The sequence below is a fragment of the Falco biarmicus genome, chromosome 15, assembly GCF_023638135.1.
Source record: "Falco biarmicus isolate bFalBia1 chromosome 15, bFalBia1.pri, whole genome shotgun sequence".
Classification (NCBI taxonomy): domain Eukaryota; kingdom Metazoa; phylum Chordata; class Aves; order Falconiformes; family Falconidae; genus Falco; species Falco biarmicus.
The window spans coordinates 15,483,487-15,506,027 of record NC_079302.1 but is presented as its reverse complement, the minus strand read 5'-3'; the positions used below and the strand labels follow the sequence as shown (position 1 = coordinate 15,506,027).

At 36.7% G+C, this 22,541-nt stretch overlaps 1 protein-coding gene across 3 annotated transcripts in view; it reads left to right on the top strand.

The window, feature by feature from the left end:
• ITFG1 (integrin alpha FG-GAP repeat containing 1) overlaps positions 1–22,541 on the top strand; it is an 88,186-nt gene that overhangs the window by 46,642 nt on the left and 19,003 nt on the right. For all 3 annotated transcript variants that reach the window (XM_056360940.1, XM_056360938.1, XM_056360941.1), the window contains 5 exons: positions 3,849–4,021; positions 13,105–13,255; positions 13,733–13,841; positions 17,701–17,744; positions 20,067–20,145. In XM_056360940.1, coding sequence (XP_056216915.1) covers positions 3,849–4,021; positions 13,105–13,255; positions 13,733–13,841; positions 17,701–17,744; positions 20,067–20,145 — 556 coding nt within the window. The remainder of the gene's footprint in view (positions 1–3,848; positions 4,022–13,104; positions 13,256–13,732; positions 13,842–17,700; positions 17,745–20,066; positions 20,146–22,541) is intronic.

Sequence of the window (22,541 nt, the reverse complement as noted above, 5' to 3'; positions counted from 1 at the left end):
AAAGGAGGAGAAACACTGGCATTTCCAGAAGACGTATTGGCCAAGAATGGGCTACCATGTTCCAAATACATCTGACTCACAGCTGGCTCCCTGCCTGTGTTAGGTGGCCCGGGTGGGCAGCTGGCTGGCTGGGCCGTTTGTGCTTCATAGGTTTCTGGAAATAGTTTAAAGTTTAAAATAGTTTAATAGTTTAAAAGTTGAGATGTGTTAATCCCAGAGTTTTGGCTCAAAGACCTTGCTAACAGGCTTTAGAGTAAGAGAAATGCCTTTCCTAATGTATAGAAGAATGCGGCCTTTGAAGGGATGAGCCCTTTTCAAGTCATGGGGTGAGTGCAACTAGTTTTAAATTTTTTTTCAACTGCCTGAGATCTTTTTCAGAATGAAGAAGATGCTGTTTTCACAGGGCTGTAAACCATTCTGTCTTGTACTTGAAAAACAAATATTTAAAGTTTGAAAACAAATTTTTCAAGCACGTAAATAAAGATACTTTTCTTATTTTAGCCCACAAAAGCATTGATTGAAGGAGTAAAAGTATCTAAGTAAGTGTTTTAAGTAATGATATTAGTGGTGCTATGCAATGGAATTTAACCAAAAGGGAAGAAGTAAATCTTTTACTTCTGCAACTGAATCTTATGTGTTCATTTAAATTTTCTGTTAGACTCATTCCATTTTTCAATATGTTTTTTCATCTGATCTAGGTAACAGAAATCATGTGATCAGAAAACAGCAAAAAATAACTTTGTGTGTCCTCATTATACCCAGCTATTTCTATCTTAGAGTGAAAGGAAAAAAAAATCAGGTTTAGACTTTTTTTTCCTGTTAAAATAGTTACAGCAAACATTAAGTTTAAAGTAAGTGTCTGGATTATCAAACACAGAATAAGCAGGAGATTTATATTACTGACAAACGTATTTTCATTTTTTTGCCTTCCGTACTGAAACGTATGTCCTGAGGCACATGAACAATTAATCTTGCATTACATTATGCAATACTGCCGTTTATAATAGAAATATACAGAATTAGTTTCTGCAAAAATGTGGATTACTCTGAATTTAAACTATCAGAGTAGGTTACCTGTGGTGCTCTGAATGTGCCCTGGTTACATGTCGAACAAGACTTGTGTTTGTGAAATGCTTTGCAGCTGCTGTTATAAAAAGTTTTATTCTACTGATTCAACTGATTGAGCGGGATGGATGAATCTCACTCTGTAGCGTGTACAGTGATGATGCACAAGCTATAGGTGCAGTAGCAATAGGTGATATTTCTCTTTTGCTCACCTATTGGTTTATATCTCTGCATTTCATTGCAGACCTTGTGATTGTAAAGTTGCTTTCTGTGAATCACTCTTAATAGAGTAAAAACAGAACACAAATTCAGATTTGTGACTAAAAATTAATTTTTAATTTGGTTTCTTTACAATAGTGTTACCATACATGGGAACATTTACAAAGCATATGACGGATATAATTGGATTTCATTGCAATGACTGTGTGAATAATACCGTGTAAAGTAAAAACTGTATTGTATTTCATGGTTCTGATTTCAATCAGTGTTTTTTGAAATCACAGTATTTTGCAGTACTATTGTTTCATCTGTCTTCTGCATGACAAAATAAGTGCTAAGAAATATTACCTTTTGAAAAAAATCCCTCAGATTAAGTCTTTTTTTTTTTTTCATAGTTTTTTCTAAACCTTGAGCAGGTAACAGTAACTAAGTAGGCATGCATATGTGGGGGGGCAGGGCGTGAGGTAAAAGTGTGTTTGATTTCAACTTTGACTTTTCATCAGGGGTGTTGTAGATCATCACTGCAGTTCACATGTCCCCACTTACACAGGCAGACGTGAACTAAGTATATGCAGTGTCTGACAGAAATGTTCCAGGCTTCAAAGCCATCTGTGATACCCAAACAAAGTTGACCTTTGTGCATTTTTTAATAATTTGGGGGGGGGGGGGGGGGCTTTGTAATATGCATGGGGTTGGTGTGGGATAGGGACCAGTCAGTGTGTTGCACACAGATTGCTGTGTGGCAGGAATGTTGTTGATTACTTGATGGTGTTAGTGAGAGGGAGTCTTTCCACAGCAGGAAATTATGCTGTCAGGGATCTCAGTCTGGTTCCTGAAGTAGCTAAATTAAGGCTTGGATGAGAGACATTTAAGATGCTGTTAAGTGCTTCTGATACTGGCGATAGTGATCCTTCAAGATAGCACCCTTCTGTCCTTTTGAAGGCATTGTCAGTTAGTTGACATGTAAAATTATTTCTGGCTTTTAAAATGGCACTGAATTTTTCTGTAGCATTGAAATGTTAACCCTGGTACTTCAGCTTCATACCAACTTGTGAAATTAATTTGATTTTAATTAAGATAAATTCCTGTTTAGCACCTCTGCAGCACTTCATGGAAAGTAAGGGCAGATAGATTCCATTTCTTGTCCTGGAGAAATTACACTTTGCATTTCTTTTGTACTTTCAGTTCCATACTGTAATCTTAATTTCTTATCAAACAGTTTGGTATCTGGTGCTGCCAGGGAAATAGGAGGGGAACAGAAGCTCTTGAACTTCTAAATATCCATGAATAATAGAATCATTCAAGCTGAAATGAACCTTAGGAGATCCAGCCCCCTGCTTTGAGCAAGGGCAACACTGAATTCAGACCATGTTGTTTAAAGCCTTGTCCTGTTAAAACTTCGAAAAACCCCAATGACAAAGATTCAGCAGCTTCTAGGGCCTCTTTCCTAGTTCAAATTGTTTGTTTGTTGGCCGTTGTCTCTTGTTCTTCTGCCATTTATCTCAGTAGAGAGCCTGGCTCCATCTTCTCAGTTATCTCCTTGCAGGTATTGGAAGGCTGCTGTCAGCCCCCGCCTTGCAAATTCTTCTGTTCTCCAGGCTGAACAAGCCCTAGGCTCTCAGCCTGTCCTTTGAGTACATAAATATTCAATGCCTGACCATCTTGGTGACCCTTCTCTCTAAACACAGTCAATATTCTCAAATCTTTCTTGAACCATGGAACACAAAAGTAGACGGAGAATCTAGATGCAGAATAACAAGTGCTGAATAAAGAGAAATAATCGCTCGCCTCAATCAGCAGGAGCATAGGCAGCAGTCATAGTGCAGTATGCTGTTTTGCTGTCACAGCTGCCACACTTGGCTTTATCTTACTGTCACCGGGACCCACGTATCTTTTTTAGGAGAGCTGCTAGCCAGCCTGTATCATTGCAGGGGTTTACTCCCCTGTGCACGATTTTCTTTGCTGATTGTTATGAGGTCCCTGTTCACCCATTCTTGGCTTTCTAGGTCCCCTCGAATGGCCATCCTGTCTTGAAGCATATTGATAGTATCCCCCCAATATGGTGTTGTCCATAAAATTAATGCGTTGCATCCCTTCTCCAGTTTTAAGTATGCCCATTGTTGGCAATTCCGGGAAGAAAAAAGGGACTCAGGAGCCCAAGGCTCTGATATGGTTTGGGCTTACCTATACTTAAAGATTAATACAGATTACAGGCAAGCCTGAATTTCTCCATACACTGGACACATTCCAAAGCACAGGTTCTTTATTTTTCAGCCTTATCTTTTTCTTTTTTTGTTCTTTTTGGAGGTTTTTTGTTTGGTTTGGTTTGGGTTTGTTTTTCTCCTGTTCTGGAATAATTTAGTGCATAGAAAAGACTTCAAATTATTTTTTTCATTTGGTGACAGAGTTAGGAAATAAGCCTTATTTCCTCTTTGGAGATTTGTAAATAGTTAAGAATCCTGAAGCAGTGAGGAAACCTCAGCTGTTTTAAACAGAATTAAGTTGTTTAAATAAATAAAATTGATTTCCTTACCAGCTGTTCTTTTTTTTGTTTTATTTTACAGTGGATTCCAGTCTTGCAAGACTTCAGAAATAAAGACACACTCTGGGGCTTTGTACCATATCCAAGTGACAAACCTTCAACGGAAATGTTGTTTCCGATTACACTTCATATTGGAGATTACAATATGGACGGCTACCCAGATGCTCTTGCTATACTACAGAACACATCTGGAAGGTAGAGTATATGTAAACTGAGAAATTAAGACTATCAAATGCATGCCTAGTCATCAGTCATACAAAGTGCTAATTTTAGTGCGTCTCGTTCGTTTTATCATGTGAACACGGCTTTCGATCTCTGCTAAATGTTTCCCTTTTTAAAAGGTATGCATTTACATGGTATATTCAGAATGCATAATTGTATAGGCTCAGACTGTGACTCTTGGTGGGGAATTGCACCACGGAGTGCAGTATAAAGTACCATTTTAGGCACTCTTCACAGATCAAAGGAGCCGATTATCTCTCCATTTCCTTTCCCAAATCATCTTCTGTAAAATCCTGACTTCAGCTTTCAGTGTTGGCTAGTTACAGCAGGCTGCTGGGAGTTGGGGAACCTGTTCCATGCTGTCACATGGCGTGAACACCGATCAGTGACTGTGCTGAAAAATGCAATAGTGTTTTTTCCCTTTTGAGAACCATGAGTTTTAGATAACCTAATAACTTACCAGTGATTTTTATATTGTCCAACTTTAGCTGAAATAAACTCTTCCCTCTCAAAAAAAAGAAGCTTCTAACCTTTCCTATTAAATTTGTCAGTGTAATCTTTCTCCTCCTTTCTTTTTTTCATTACTTGCTTTCCCAATACCTTGCATTGCTATCATCTGCTGTTAGGTGGGAGGGGACATGTAGTGATGCTCGCAGGGAGACCACTGTACGTCGAGGAGTTAGTGATCCACAGAACAGCTGACCTCAGTAGGTGCATGCCTGTGCAGTTCTGCACATACCGCTTGGCTGCAGGATAAACGTAGCCAGCTAATCGTAGCGGAGAAGCCTGAAGGCAGCTCTCACTTGGCACCTGGTGATGATACCATTAGCATGTCCTTGTCTTTACCTTGAGGTGAAGCAGCACGTTTTCATGTGAACATCCTTTTGCTTGACAGCAGAAATTATGAATAGACTTGTTTACTTCCAAGAAAAACGTAAAAGAGCTCTAGAGACGATAATGCCAGCGCACCTCACTACAGACAGGATCTACGCAGCATGCTCTGTTCCAGCTAGAGGTCTGTCTGGTGCTGTGCAGCTTGGGTTTTCCAACATCTGAAGAGATGTAAGATTACCTGTGCTATCCCCTTTTTCTTCCTCATGTCATTGCTTGTGAAAGGTATTTTTAATCAATAACTTACGGGCTTTCAGCATCTTCTTTACTGCAGTCTAGGACAAATACTTAACACTAGTGCATTGCAAGGCAAAATAAGTCTCTCTTACAGGTGTATTTATTATCTTCCTCTGGATGGTATTTTGGATGAGCTTGGGTGCAGGTTCATAGTTCGAATTAATACTCGGTAAGGAAGAGAACTGAGGAGCTCGCTTTGGTGCTTAAAACGGCATGTAGACAGAATTTAGATGCTAAAGTCACAGAAGTCAGTTCAGATCCTCTAGTGGTTGCCTAAACATGAGTCACCCACTGACATTTTTGTGTTAAGCAGTTCTTCAGACACTGACACATACCTAAAAATGACCCAGTTTGAAGAGTTATGTGCTTGTATTCAGCCTACATGATCTGATTCAGAGATAAGGCAGTGAGCAGCTGAGCTCTGTCTCTGTTCCTCTGAGCCTTAAAATAACTAGCACAGCAGCTGTTTATGTTCAGATATGGCAGAGAAGGAGGTGATGTGTTACTGCCCAGAACTTGCATAGGCAAAGTCAAAGCACTCAGGCCCTGAATGTCACGCTTTTCACTCCATAGCCTTGCTCAGTTGGGAGTTTGCATCTTCTGTTCAGTGGTCATTGAATAAAGACTGTAAACAGTCTAGAGAGCAGACTAGAACCAATCTTTCTTTTTCCATAGAAATACCGTGACATCTAAACTATGAAGTTGTTCTTTGTTTTTACTTAAGCCCCACAGATCTTGTATTTTTAGCTGTACTGTGGGTGACCTTCTACTGTATATCCTCATAGCTAGTAAACTTCAGGAGGACTTTGTGAAGATTTACATATTCAGAAGTTTATTTGAAGTTATTTTATCATTTAAGATTCTCAGGAGCCTCTCTGCTCTGGCTGGTGTATAATTGTGGCAATGTAATATCACGTAAAAGATTTAAGTATTTTGTAAATAATTACTCCTGTGAAAGCCCAGGAAGTTACCTATGTCTCATTGCAATGAATTACTGTGATACACTTTTATATTTATTCTCCTTGCTTCTAAAATTATTTGTTTATTCAGTTGGGTGCGTCTTGAAGTTATTTTGAAACTTGACTTCAAAGTTGAGTGACACAGTAAGGCATAAGGACTGAAGGTAGTGGGAGATGATTTGACTAGTTATTCAAAGGGAGGTTCAGAGAGCTGAGGAAGTCTGGCAAAAAAAAGGGTAAGTAAACTAAAAATTAAGAAATACATTGCATGTTAACACAGTATATTTCCAGTATTTATAGAAAAGAAATGGAAACAGAGTCTTCATACTTTGGGAGGGGAATGAAAGTCACGTTTTTTGTGCCCACTATGTAATGTCACTTTCAGAGTACTATTAATTCATTGTTTCTGAGGGACCTAAGCAAATACTTCCTTTTAAAATGTGTAACTGGGTCACAGAGTGGAGAGAATTAAAACAACGTGTGAATTAAATGAAAAGCTCTTCTTAAATCAGAGCAAATTAAAATGAAAACCTTATTTAATTGATTTAAAACACTTCTGGATCGAGCTGTTTATTTCTTTCTCTGAAGCCTTTCATGCTACATCTACTGATCTAATTTCAGTGATTGATTACTGTGATTAAATGATAAAAGCATTTTTGTAAACTCTTGACCTCAATCTGTGCTATAGTCTAGGAGCCCTAGCTTCTAGTTGCTGTCTGTGACTTAAAGAAATTAAAGGAGGCAGAAACCATTTTATTCATCTGAAAGTATACCGATACGTGATAATGGAAGAATGTGATTAAAATCAATTACATGCTTTCATCACAATTCAGGAAAGCATTTTCATATGAAATCCTTAAAAATGCCTACAAAACACTGAAATGAAGACATGTCAATTAGGAATAATGTTGGTTTACTGTCCTTCCAGGTAAGTCAGGAAAATTATTATTAGCTTCAAGATTCTTGGAACTGCTGTAAGACTACACTGTTTCTCTTTCCATATCCTTCTGCTTTCAAATAAGTGTGTGATTTTTCTGACAACATGGAGACATGGGGTTCTTTTTTGTTAGTGCTGTTAAAGAAATCTTACTTGTTTGCAGGTGTGGTGGGGATTTGAACCGAGAAACTCAATAAATTCCACCGGGTGAAAATACTGCATTTGTAGTTGGTTCTTACGTATTTATCTGTCCATTATGAATTCTTTTAATTTCTGTCTTGAGTCAAAACCTGCACATTAGAATTCCAGTCCACAGATTTTTTTCTTTAGGCTAGATACGTACATGAATTTTTCTTCCTTCTAGTTATGACTGTATTAGAAATCGTGTATGTATATAGAATAATAATAGGTAAAGGGATTTCATCAGTAGTTATTGCTTGCTTCACCTGTACTTCCTATCTTATCTAAATGTATTCATTTTTTCACAAGCTGGTTTTAAATTTACTCTGGTAACATTGAAAGTTTAAGTACTGCATATGAGTCTATAAACACCTATCTTTCTCCCACCTAATTAGATGAAACAAACTTTATTTAACCACTTATTTCCAAATTATATTTTGTTGCAAACTAATAGTTGGCGTCTTGCAAACATGTAATCTAAGGAAGCATTTTTAAAATTATGCTTTTATTTAAAGGGAATGTGTTTCACTGGTAAAATAATGGTAAAGCTGGAAATACAGTATCTCTCTCTGACATTGGTGACAAATGACAGTAAAGACTGAAATGGGGAGAACAAAGAGCTGGATATGAACAGTTCAGTGAAAAATGTTGAGTATAATACAGGTCTAGAAAATTTTCCAGGTATTCATGCTCAGTTTTAAATGAATATACATGTATTACAGTTTTATATGGGTATACTTGGAAGGACTCTTATTTGACCAAATTGACTCTTCCTAAATCACTGTTAGTTGTCACTTGTCAGAAGTAAGGTTGGATAGAGGACTACTTTTAAATGTGGGATTGATGAGCACCTTGTAATTGAGCAAATCTGAAAAAAAACCAGAGGCAAATTCAATTATTCTGAATGTCTGGAGTAAGATATTAGTCACTTAAATGTCCCCTGTATAACTGTAAATGAATGAACCTAAAATTGACAGTGAGAGATGTATGAAATTAAGCAGTAAATATTTAATTCTAATTGCAAAGTAATGTGTTAAAATAAAACGAGCTAAGTCTTCAGTCTTTCTTTGGGGTTAAGCCTTGTTTATTCAGTTTTACTAAATCAGCTTTGCTGCATGGATGACTTAGGTCAGAAGGTTCCAAACTGTGGTTAACCCTATACTTTATTGAGCATCGTTCTTAGGCTGCTTGGGATAAAGTTATGCATGCTGTACACAATTTCGCTGCCACTGTGTATACATTGGTGTATATACCTAACTATTAAAAGTGCTGCAAATAGCATGCTAAGGTTGATATGCTAGTCTTAGTTCAGAATTTTTTTGCTTTGACTCTTCTCAGTATTTAAGCTGTGTTGTTTGATATTGGCGGTTACACATCTGTGTAGCACTTCAGCATTGATTGTTAAGGTTTTACCATTGTAGCAGTGTCTGTCTTTATGTGTTTTCCTGTAGGCTTACAGGGACACTGTTTTGTCGTTTTAAGGATGCTGATGATTTTATTTGTTACAGGGAGATTTTTTTTCTGGTGGTGTTAAACTTCAAAATTTGGTTCATAATAACAGGAAGGTCATAAACTTGCTCTTGGTAATTGCAGCATGCAGCAGAAATAAAACACAGAGGTCGATCCTTTGATGTTGGCGATGGTGCTGTATTAAAGCCCTAAATAACATAAGAACTCAACTGGCAGCTCATAGGCCAAATCCAGAGGTCAGGAGTTCGTCCAAGAGAGAACCGAACAGCTGAGGAGGCAGCGAACAGCTGGTTTCTAGAACTTCCCTCTGCAAACAGTAAGGCACTGCAACACCCTTGCTGGTGCAGCCTTTCAAAAGAATGGCCCACAGGCTAAGCTGTCATCCTCCCACGCTGAGATGTAGCTCATGAGAGGTCCCATATCAGCGCAGCCCTGGGAGTGGGCTGGGACTGAGAAGGATCAAGACGGACATAATGTGGCTACCAATTGCTAAAACATTTTACGTATATATATTTTCTTTATGTTCTGATTTCCATTAATGTGTAATCAAAATGTAAAATTAGTAATGTTTTATTTCAGTGTGTATTTTTAATCTTGAATTGAGTCAAGTGGGAATCACTTGACTGTGCACGTGAAAGAATGAAGTTTGTGCAGAAAGACAACTAGTTATAACATGCAGCCTTCAGTGGAACTTGGAGCGTAGCTCAACTTGAAAATAGATGCAGGTTTAAAGCACTAAGGGTGTTTATATACATGGATGAGAAGAAGGCTGCATGTACCCTGCTGTTTAGATTTTTTTTGTTGTTGTTATTGGTTCTTTCTGCATTTCTGGTGTAAACCTGAAGACTGTCCCCCACCACCAGATAGGCACTTTCAGGTTTTTTCTGTCTTCAGAAGTTGTTGTGTGAGCACATTCATTTGCTTTTTAGAGGTTTTTTAAACTGTTCCTAGGAATCGTAGGTAATTTCCACATATTAATGATAAAAGCCTTACCTAGTATGTTATCAAGAGATAATGGGCTGAAAATGTATGAGGAAACGGAAAGTCATGTTCACCCCATTTCAGTCAAAGGAGGAACTACTTAAACATAAATGTATCGGAAATTATTTTTTTCAGCACAAACTACTAACATTTCAAGAGCGTATTTTAGTTGGCTAATGCTCTTCAAATACTAGTGGCAGGATATGTCATTCAAAATTCTGGTCCGAAATATGAGGAAAGTTAAGAATCAAACTAAGTTAAATGTGAGTTTGTAACTTATTTTCTTGCTATAAATACTATCCATTTTTTAAAAAGGAAAAAACAAGATGGTGTAGAAGACATCTTGGTGATATTCTCAAGTTAAAGCATTTGTTTATAAGCTACGTGTCTAATAAGTTGTTAACTCTTCTCATCGTGCTTTTCAAAGATGCTTTTAGATTAAATAAGAGGAATTTAATGCTGGTATAGAAGTCAAAGTAATTTAAGACGTTCATAAAACAAATGCCAAGGAATTGCCTTGGAAATTGACAGGAAAGAGGGCTCAGCTTTAATTATAAAACTAATAATAGCTGGCTTGTAGAACCTCTGTATGCTTCCAGTGAAGTGATGCATTTCTGTAAATTCCACTTAAAAAAAAAAAAAGCCAAAACTTAAAAGAAATTGAGTATTGCAGTTCACATTTAAACCTTATTTTATCCCATCTTTCTCACCAATAGCAGTAGTTTTTATTAGCTTTAGAATGTCATTATTTTTGTTTGTTACTGTGCAATTTCTTAACTTTTCTATGGTAAGCAGTAACACTGACTTCAAAAAATCAAAATAAAATCAGATTTCAACTTCCTATAACTCACAGCAGTGAATCTAAACTTATGTGTATGTACTTGTAGGTATAGTTAATATTTACTGTAGCTTAACATTTATATGTAACACCTTTGAGCTGTTATTTTACTAGGCAAGCTTGTATTTGTATTTCAAAAGGAACTCTATGGATATAAATCAGTAGTACTTTGAAATGAAATTCCCCCAGCCTGTTAAGGTAAACGTTAGTAGATTTTCAGCTATATTGTGATTAAGGATTCTCCAGACCTCTGCTGCTCTGCCACAAGGGACACTACATTTATGATATTATTTTTTTTTCCTCTACAAGATACCTGCCCTGTGGTGCAGTTCTCAGTCTTCAGCATCTGTTTAGGGTTTGGGATTGGGTTTTTTCTTCCTGTTGTTTGTCTTGTGTTTCCCTTCTTAATAGAGAAGAGGGAAGAAAAGTGGCACTTTGATTAGTATCTTCCTTTTTTCTCACAATGCAGTTGGTGTTACGTTATTTTTTGTCCAGTTTGTAATGTTTTGAAAGTCATTAAATGCATGCTACCAAGGAAAGGAATTCAAAAAGTTTCCAGTGGTAAATAAACTTCTTGTGTCTGTCCATTCACAAGGCTTATAGTTTAGACTTGAACAACTCTCTGTACATAGGGCGTAGTGCAAGCTTGACAATCTTTTGTCTTTTAAATAATTATCATGTAATACTTTTTTGGAATTTAAAAAAAATGTGAACTGAAACAAAGCATCTTTGTAAAACTTTCTCCAGATTAAAAAAAATGTATGTCAAGATGATGAAAAAGAGAAATTGAAAGAATTCGTGTAGCTCAGGTTGTCACCTTACCTTACAGTTGGTTAATCTAATATGATACGTATGTAATACATTAAATTGTGATACATTAACAATTTTATAATGTGTAATATAGTAACCATTTCAAGTTATGAGTTCTTCAATACAGGTAATACTGTGTCTTAAATGTTGCGGGTCGCCTCATTTCATTTTGGCCAGACATTAATTCAATATACTCATACTTCTAACAGTGAAATAGTAAAAAGTGGATTGTTCGTATGAAACTTCAATCAAATGCAGGCATATGGCAGAAAAAATGAAGGCCTAATTTGTGTATTTTTCACAGATGCTCAATAAATGTGATTATAAGGTTTAGAGGGAAATGTTTAAATATCTCATTTTACTTTTGACACATCTTACAGAGAACAAAATCCTACATTTTTCCTATTGCAGGTTCTGAAATACTAGCTTGGCAACAGGCAAGGAAACTGATATACTTTGCTGTCAGAATTTTTTTTTTCTCAGGGTAAATGTTTTGCCCTTCTCTAACTATTTCTGAAGTGGATAGAGCAGATATATGGATGTTGTTGTGGGATATGATTCTTAGAAGTAGCAAATTATTGCAAATATGCCAAAGAAACAAAGAGAAATAAACACTTTCCTAAGGAGAGATGGTTATGCGTGTGCATGTGTGTGACTGCATCCTGGAGGCACTGGATGCTGTTAAGATACAGAAAAACACATTACTGTCACCCTCCAAAACAGCAGTGTGTTCAAGGTCATAATGAAGAAGTGATTCTGGTTATTGCCCTGGGCTCTGACACACTTAGCTAGCTTTACAGAACGTTGTCTGCTCAGTCTCCTGGCTCTGCCCCCAGAAAGAGAGGAAGAAACTTCATCTGTTCCCATTGCCAAGGCAATGATGGATTCTAGTAGGCTCCCAGGATACAGACCTGCCAAAGATTCAGACTCCTGGTTGGTAAAGTCTGAAGGTTTTCACAGTTCTGATGGGAGTGGCAGCGTTGCAGTATCAGAGATGGCATATAATGCTAGTAGTCATCAGTGTGCATGTATAAACCCTGTGTCTCACACTGACCAGTGGGCATGTATTAGATAAATCCCTTAGAAGGGAGATTTTGCTATACTAGACCGGGTACTCTTGTTTGTTTCTGCCTATCTTTCTGCCTCTATTTGTTATATGTCAGCAAATGTCCAGTTTGGTTTGTCCTATTTTTACTGTGCTAGTAGGTTGGGGTTTGTGTTTTATATTTTGCTTTGAAACAACGGAAAACATACCAATAGAGATTTGGTTTAATCTTAAATTTGTGTAAAACATCATGCAACGTGTCAGAAAACTTCTTAATGGACCTGGGGAGGGAAGAGATAAAGTAATGAGGAAGCACTGACACTTTTTAAGTAGTGTTTAAGATGAAGGACTGTGGAGGGAGTAAGGAAAATGGCAGATAAGTGCACATATACTTGTTTCAGAATACACTTAAGAATATGTTCAGTCTTTTGAGAGGATCGTTAATGAAATTATTCCTGCTAATTTGGACCCATTTATTCAGTGTATTCATTGGTTTAAGTCAGGCATGACAATGGTTGTAATTTGTCTGTAAAGTACACAGAAATGCTTATGGATTTTAAAGTATCCAGTGGCTGCTAGCTTTGTTTTTATTATATTTAACTTCAGCAGACTTAAATTATTTAACTACAGTATTTTTGTAATGTCTATTATTTAGACTGTTTATAGCAAATAAATTGGTTTATGTATATATATATATATGTTTTACAGCAATCAACAAGCATTTTTACTAGAAAATGTCCCATGCAATAATGTAAGCTGCAAGAGTGTACGTCGCATGTTTAAAGTTTTTTGGGAGCTCTCGGACCTTAATCAAATCAAGGATGCAGTGGTAGCAACCTTCTTTGACATATATGAAGATGTAAGTCGAACTATTCACTGCAGCAAACATCTCTCTGTGTTGCTGTCTGTGTGTGTGCCGTTGGCAGAATGCTTTGTAGAAATGTTGGCTTTATAGCACATGCCAGGCAGTGCCTTCAGCCTGGGAAATTTACTCTTTAGATGCTCCCTGGAAGGTGAGCAGAGAGCAGCAGCCCACCCCTGTGTAGAAGTTTGCTGGTTCTCCATATGCTGCAGTTGAGCTGCTCTCTTCAGTGGCAAGAAAAAAGCCACAGACTACATGTGTTGTCCTGTTTAGCTGTGGATGGCACAGATTGTCCTAAATTGCCACAGATTAATAAGATTTGAAAGCTATTAAAATTAGTAGCGAAGGTGTAAACTTTGCTGCACACGCTGTAATTTTTTTTTCTTTGTATCTCTAAGGGAATTTGTTTCCTAAATTTAGATCTTATCTAGACTAAATCAGCATTCTAACATAAACTTTATTTTTCCCCTCTAGGGAATCTTGGATATCATTGTGCTAAGCAAAGGCTACTCCAACAAGGACTTTGCTATCCATACATTAAAAAATAACTTTGAAGCAGATGCCTATTTTGTTAAAGTTATTGGTAAGTTAATCACTGTATAATCAAGTGAAAATGGAGAAAAATGTGAATATTTGAGCCTCTGTATATGAAAACATGATGGCAACGCTCTGTGTATAGAAAGGACAAATCACAGCATGGAAAATATTAGGGACTGCAGAAATCTCTTGTTACAAAATCTGAGCTTGGAGAAGTTGGTTTTGTTTCATTTCAAAGGGGTTTTTCTAGTTTTTATTTTAGTGTACTTAGTAAAAATCAAAGTAATTTTGCCCACTATTTTCAGCACATCACCTCTTTTTAATATCAATGTTAACCCAAATAACTTCTAAATAAGTGTTCATCATCTCTTGAGTGTGTAATTATTTTTTTTTACAAGAATGCATATCTTACTTCACTCATTAACTAGAGGCAGGCTAAATCTTTCTTTTCATTCTGGACCTTTCCTTCTGCATCCCAGCAAAATTCTACAGAATACTAGGTCTTTAAAAACTAATTTCTCTGGCTTCTGAAGGAAACACAAGAATTAACCAAGTATCTAATAATACAATCTGCAGGGAAAAAGCACATGGAAACAAGTTATTCAGCCTGAAAGAGAAGTGTAAGAAAGATGCATGTCTTCATAATGATGCGTGACAATGGGGGAAGCGTGTTCTGTGTGTCCATGCAGGATACGACATAAAGTAACAGGCTACCAACAGTAAATAGTAAGAATAATTTCCTAAATGATGGGTCATGAAGTACTAACGTAAATTCCCGGAGAAACTGCAGAGTTACCAACATTAGAGGACCTGAGCACTAGATGGAAGAAATTCTGTTGTATATTTAATTTTTTTTGAAGGAAAGGGTTGGAAGAGCTGAACAAACTTATGAGGCCCCTTCTGTGAATCTTTTGTACAGTACCTTCACTTATCTCCTCATATAACATAATGCTGTTAGTATAAAAATTACATGAGATCTACACATATCTATCATTCAACTTAAGTATTTTTTTTAAACTGTGTGATTCTATTTAAAATTTGGAGGAAGATTAGCTTGTAAGTCATTAATCTGAGGAAAAATGTAATTATGCTTGCACATGTAAATATGTATGCCATAGTGAGATGGAAAGGAACCACAAGAAATTACAGCAATATTGACTTGAAGGAACATGCTTTGTTTGTCTACGACTGCATTTTTATTTTGCCTATTTGCTGAAACCCAGGCAAGAAACAATAGCCAATTGCACTTATTTTCATCTGTGCCTTGAGGTGCTTGCAGTATTTTCTTTCCAGCCAGGACTTCTGCCTTTTTTGCTGTACCTCTGTCATATCAAGCCTACTTTACTGGAGCTCTTTTCTGTATCATCTGGAAATGGTGCAGAACCTAGTGCAAAATGGGCTAGCTTCATTTCAGTGACGATTGGCATGGTGTGTATTTTGCTTATGCTGCATGATCAGTTCTGAGAGGCAGTTTGTTTCCGTGTGTGAGTCTGTCTGGTGTTTTCAGCCTAAAAGCACCACACAGCACAAAACATCTTGCTGTAAAAGCACAAAACGGCAGTGAACATGGCAAGGGTGTGTGAATTATTTAGAGGCTTGGTTTAAAAGGGTAGAGTTAGGTTATGACATTTTGTAATTGAGAGTAATTAGGTTTTGAAATTGCACACCCTACCATCGTCTTCAACTGCAAAGGTGTTGGACCTTGAGCTCATTGCTTGTCGGTCTTCCTTGATTTTTTTGAGAAAGAGGGAAAAATTGAGGCTGTACGTGAGCTTATGAGGACAAAGCTAAACAGGAACAACTAGAGGTTCACCTTCAAAAATTGTATTTGCCTTCATGTTATTTAAATGCATCTAATGCTTCTAAAGCACACATTCCGCACACCATAAGATAAACAGAACTGCAGCTACCACTGGGGGCTGATGCATATATTACCTTCTCCTTAGCTTGAGCTTTATTCTCATAATAATGCCCTATAACGATTTGTCATTTTGATGGAAGCCTTCTTTTAAATAATACTGTATATAGGTAGTGCAATTCATACAAGCAGGCAGAAAATCCTCCTGAAAAATCTTCCATTTCACAAAGCCATATTAGAGTTGTAATTGTGTGATATTTTTATGGAGAAAGGAGTAATTTGCAACATGCTTTTTGATTCACTCTGTGTAAATCTATCTCAAAAATTGGAGCAAATCTTTTTTAGCACCCTTTTAGGGTGTGAGTATTTTTGCACAGAAACCTCAGGAAATGGGAATTAACGAGTGGTCTAAAAATATTTTTATTGAGATACAGGGGAGAGTATTTCTAACAAAGCATGCTTTATACGAGTTAATCATAATCAATAAATGCGTTGTGTTCACTTATTTAGCATATGGACAATGAAAACAGTTTTGCTTATTATAGCTGATGTATGTCAGACATACTTAGTGAGATTATTTGTTCCAGTAGTGAAACTGAACAGCAAACAGCAGTGTACTATTTCGCATTAAAATGGGAAGCGTTGGTTGTACTTGCATACACACACAAAATAAACTTCGAGCTTAAAAAGTCTATTTGTAGATCTATTTGCAAATACATACAGTCTTCAAATTCTGCTTTGCCACACCTTCATCTTACCTGTCCAGATGCATTTTTTGGTTTGTATAAAAATACTAGATTTTTCTGTATTTGGAAATTTCAACATTTTGAAATTGCAAGCAAAGAATGGTAACTTGGGAGTCATGACAGTTGTTAATATTCACATACACAACTTTTGAAACATTCTTTAACTAGAACAGTACTGTTTCTGACTCCAGTAGGAAATGATTTCTGATCAGTCTATTACATTATGAACATCTTATGGGCACCTTTTAGTATTTTGCTATCCCCAAACACTTTGTACCCTAAATTCTATGGAACCTTGAAGTAAGCAGAAAATGCTTTAAAAAAAACTCCTGGTGGTTAGGGTGACCTGTCCTCAAATCTGGTGCAAATCTTAATTTTCGCTATTTGCCACACTTGCTTTGGGATGCCATAATTCATGGAGAAGTTACAGTTTTACTCAGCCTGGATACTGCCTGGTCTGTATTCTCTTCCCTGCTCATAGCCATTTACTGGGCTGCTGCTCAACCTAACCGTTGTCGTTTGAAGTCCAAATTTTGCATCAGAATGACACCTTGGATTAGTGTGTGTATGTGTATGATGGTGTTTGTTTTGAAGGCATTTTAGTACTGATGTTCTAATAATGTGATGGGGTGATCTAGGTTACAGAACAGACAGCTTTCATTGTCATTTAGTTGATTATAAATAAGGGTTTAACGGCTATTTCTGTAATTTAACTGATTATTTGAAACTAAAAAGTTTTATATAAGTAATTGAACATAAGGCTTTAGATATTAAGTAGCATTATACACATCCATTTATAATACTTTTTAATTCACAGAATAGGTAATGAGATTTTTTTTAGTTACAGCTTTTGTAAATTGTTTTAAATGAAGCTGTAAGACTATCCGATATATAGAAGGAAAAGTCTTCACCTTTTTACCTGTTAAAACAGTAAAGCTGAATCTCTGCCAATATTTTTAAGTGGTTAGAAACGAAGAATAATGACTAAAATGTACAGTCCACAATTAACAAAATGTTTTAATTCGGTATATTTTTAACTGGCAAATCTCTCCTTTTGAAGCTGATCAGCTGTGAGGTATGAAAAAACAGTGACTAGCTGATTAATTTCTGTGAAGAAGTATGCTTCAAACACATTAGGGATTTTTTTTATACATTAACATGCCATATAGAAGACATTTATTTTCTTTATGTATTTTAATGGATACCTGACACTGTTACTATACTTGAAGAGATTTCAGAGGTAGTGCTTGTAAGATGGCTTGTTCACATAAACGCTACAAACTCACTTTTTGTTTTTGCAGTTCTCAGCGGCCTCTGTTCTAATGACTGTCCTCGGAAAGTAACGGTAAGTATAATGTAACTTTGTGTTACTATTTAGCTTCAAATAAGCTGAAGTTTAATTATACCAAAAACTTTCCACATATTAAGACAGTTATTGACTGGAAGAATGTGTAATCCAAATCGTGACTGGGCAAGTTTTGCATATTTGAGACCCATACCTTTTGCCAGCTGCCCGCTCGGAGATTAAAGCAATTGACTAATTCTGCAGTGGGCTTCGTTACCGAGCATCATGGGGTCTGGAATATACCAGATAGGAGAAAAAACTTACAAACTACAGCTGGATGCCCAAACTGTGTAGTGTGCCAAGACTTGTTCTGTGCAGTCAGAAAGGCTAGTCAAAAGTAATTATGGGACATATTCAGCCATGTAGCCACTTCTGGACTAAAATACAGTAAGTGGGTACAATCATAGAATGGTTTGGGTTGGAAGGGACCTTAAAGACCATTTGGTTCCAGCCCCCCTGCCGTGGGCAGGGACACCTCCCACTAGACCAGGTTGCTCAAAGCCCCATCCAGCCTGGCCTTGGACACTGCCAGGGATGGGGCATCCACAGCTTCTCTGGGCAACCTCTTCCAGTGCCTCACCACCCTCACAGTAAAGAATTTCTTCCTCATATCTAATGTAAATCTACCCTCTTATAGTTTAAAACCATTTCCCCTTGTCCTATCACTACAGGCCCTACTAAAGTCTGTCCCCATCTTTCTTATAAGCCCCCGTTAGGTACTGGCAGGCTGCTGTAAGGTCTCCTCGGAGCCTTTTCTTCTCCAGGCTGAACAACCCCAACTCTCTCAGCCTCTCAACAATGAAGGAAATATACTTGGTTCTGACGATTCTACAGATAGCTACAGTACATGTGCTGTTTTCTATTTAAATTATTTTAATCATCTCCAGATACACTGCAACTCACCCACCAAACTTTCAATTAACAAATTCTTTAGCAGTGTTCACAGTGGAAGTTGGCCTAAAAGAGGAACTTAGAGGAATCCGTGCTAGCGTTAGCATTTTAGTTCTGCAAAAACATTAGATTTCATTTTGACTTGAAAATACAAAAAATGCTTCAAATGAAATGGTTTTTCTTCAAGCCTATTTTAAGACATAGAGTTTAATTTCTGAAATAAAATAATAAAGGGATTTGATAGTTTTATTAGCTTAATTGCAAAACTGAAGGGAAGGTTTAAAAAACAAGTCTTCACAACAGTGTTGGTGAGCATTTCAGTATCAAGATCATTGAAACACTATTGCTTACACTGTAATAGAAGTTCTCTGTTAGAAAGTAAGATTGGGCCAGTTACCTGGCACAAAAAGAAAAGAAGAAACCAACAGATTTTCACCTTACTTGCTCATCTTTCATAGTTCTGCATTAACATCACCCTTGTGGTCTCCCTACTCTTCATTGTAATCAATTATTATTTCTCAGGCTTTGATCCTGTCTCTCATCATTTTCACTTATTGCTGTGGTTTAGAACTTACTATTTTTTGAGGCATGGTGTGAAACATGTCATCATCTCTTCTTTCAGTGTTCTTTCTGTAACTCATTTGAAAGATTTTTACTGGATTTGATGCCCTAATATCAGCTTGAATTCAACATTAAAAAAAAAAAAAAAAAAAAGGGAAACTGTCTTTAAAATCTCTTCTTCCAGTTGTCCCTTACCCACGACAGCAGATAACTGTTCCCTTCCTTTCTTACTTAGGTGCAGTTGTTATGGTTCATCTCTCAGTAATCCACAATTTCCTTTGATATTTCAATTTATTTTCTAATTTAATTTAATTTTTCTCCATAACTGTACTTTGATGTTTAAATACGTTTTCTCCCTCAAGATAAGTCGCTTAAAATAGATATTGGTACTCAACAACTAACTGTTCAGTCACTTTCATGAATTAAATAAAACACTGCTAAGTAATGATAACAAAATTTTGAATTTGTGTAGTGTTTTTTAATTCAGAAAGACCATCAAGATAGTGCATTCTCTCAGACAATATCAGATGAGTTCTGCTTTCTCAGAACATGCAGTTATTTCTTTGAATTTTTAGGGTCGTTTTTTTTCTTTTACTTGTAACTTCCAAGGAAACAGTAAACCTTTTGCCAGAAGACTAAATAGTATTGCTTTCTTCATGAAAAAGTAAATGTTGCTTAGCAAAGTGATTAGCCTTATTTTGAAAATTTAATTTCCACATAATGCTATGATCAAAACAGTTGCAAGATTTTGAAATTATCCATATCAAAAGGAAATCATTAATCTAGGAACATTTTTTTGTTGCTTTACTGTTTTATTACTATAGCTTTGTCTGTTCCTAAAATTTTGCCTTCTTTCCCCCCACCTTGTAGCCTTTTGGTGTTAATCAGCCTGGTCCTTACATCATGTACACTACTGTAGATGCAAATGGATACCTGAAAAATGGGTCAGGTAAGATAACCTCATAATGAGAGTACATATGGCATGGTCTGTCTGTATATACTTCTCAGTAACCTAAGAGCTGGAAAGAAGTTTCCGAGTGAAATGGGTCAGTTTTGAGTAGTGTCTTCAGTTACAAGGCAAAAAAACCCTAATCCCTTTTTTTCTTTACAGATTGCGTATTTATTACAAACATTGCAACTGCATTATTTTTTCTTCTGTTCTGTGCAAATCGGGTTTGACCAGTTAGCTGTGTCTTGCCCAATCTGAAAAATCATTGGCTATAGTATCATCAGTTTGTAAAATAGCATAAACTTCTAATGATTTACTTTTTCTACCAGTTCCTTAGCAATTATACATTAAGAAACAACAGTGGCCTTGAAATACCCAAGTAGAATCTTGTAGCTACATGGAAAAGTATCAACGTAACATTCAGTAAACAAAGAATATATTTTTCTGGAGTTGTTGGCTGTGGCAGGCTAACAGGCATCTATAAAATCATCAGTAACATGAGGAAGATAGAGAATGGCTGCATCCTTTCACATAATAAAAGAACTACAAGATGTCAAAGAATCATTAGGTAACAGGGTCAAAATAAATGGAAAGAAGCAGTGCTTCGTGCAGCTTGTAGCTTAACTAGAAGTTTAATCACGTGAGATGTTGCAAATGCTACAGTTCACATGAGTCCAAAAACAAAGGAGTCAAAAAAGGAATATCCATTAGGCCATGGTCCAAGCAGTGCCTAATGTTAGAATATCCTGGGGTTTATAGGTGACTGTACTAAGTGTTCTGTTAGTCTAACTTATGCCTGTTACTTATAACCATAATGGACTCACCTTTTGCTTAGGCAAAAAAATGCAAAACTTGCAAGCCAAAACATGATAGGAGTATGTATGTCTGTAAGTTGCACCATTCTGGCTTCTTCCCAATGGTGCCAGTCATCTGCATCTGTCACTCAAGTCTTATTTTAAATTAAACTCAGATTTTTTTAAAAAAAATTCCCTATAATTCACTGGGGAAATGGTATTCTGCGTAACACTGATTTAAATAATAGCAATAATTTAGGGGAGAAAATGCTGACATGTTAAGATCCTAAATCAATGATAATGCTCTTACCTTAAGGACTGTGCTCAGGACTGTTAATTCCACTCTGGAAAAAAAAATACAAAGAAGATACCCTGAAATACAAGCCAGATAGCTGCAAAAACATATCCTGATGTTCTCTGCCACTTCTGTATTTATACATGCTTAAATATGGGTTTGGAAGCTCAAAAGTATTCACGTACATTTTAATCAAACCAATAATTAATGCTAACATGAAAATGTAGAATATTTTTTCTAACTGTTGCACAAATTCATTTTAACAAACTAATTGTCCTGCAGTTGTGAATTCAGCATCATTGCTCTGAAGGTGTTCTTCATAAGCTAAACTTAAAAAGAGCTTACATATTTAGTTAGGAACACTTAAAACCCCATGATGAGTTTAGAGATTTTTAGTTACACTACACTCTGTTACTATCTGACCCATGCCCTTAGGCAGCCACTTCTGTTAGGGTGACAACTGGCATATCTCATTATTGTCATTTACCAAGATGAAGGCTTGCAAACTTTGTCAGTACCAAGTCACGCTACAGCCTATCTTGTTAACCATATCAGAAAATACTGATAAAGGCCTATGCAGGATCTTCCTCCTTATTTCTCAAAAGCCTGGGTTCCTGTGAATGGGAAACTTACTTCAGTATGCTGTCTTTTTGGTTATTTGTGGTCCCTAATAACTTTTGAATCCACTAGTTTACTTAAGCCAATTTTAACTGGAGCATACATGCCTCAATTAAAACTCTACCCGTTCTGTAAAAAACGGCAGTTTGGTAGAAGACAAAATTCCCCATGAGGAAAAGACTTTAGTTGGAGATTGACAGGTATTTGCTCTGGTTTTGTCCTTGGGCTGCCCATATGGTCATAACGCATGCAGTTGCAATTAGCCATAGCCTGAAATACTCTCGCCCAAGCCGTAACGAAGGAGCATAGCAGAAAAAAAGCTTAGTGTACTGTAGAGGGTTTATGGGGAAATAGAAGATAAGGCTAAATGGTGTTGCAGGTTCCATACAGGAGGTAGGGCTGCCTGCAAAGACGTGCAGGCTTCATATTTGTACAAATATAGACATCCTTAGTTTCACTGTTTCTGTTGCGCTTTTGAAAGCATTTTGTCCCAGGACAGGTTTGTAGGTATCCCTGCGGTGTTATCCATATTACTTGAACCCCCATTAGAGTGCCTTTTCTGTTCTGTTCTTCTCAATGACCAGGTATCTCGGGTTTGTCCTCTTTTTGCTTCCATGTTGCATATTGGCTTTAGAATTGAGTTTCTGATAGGATACCAGTAAACCATACACTTCAATACTTCAAGCAAT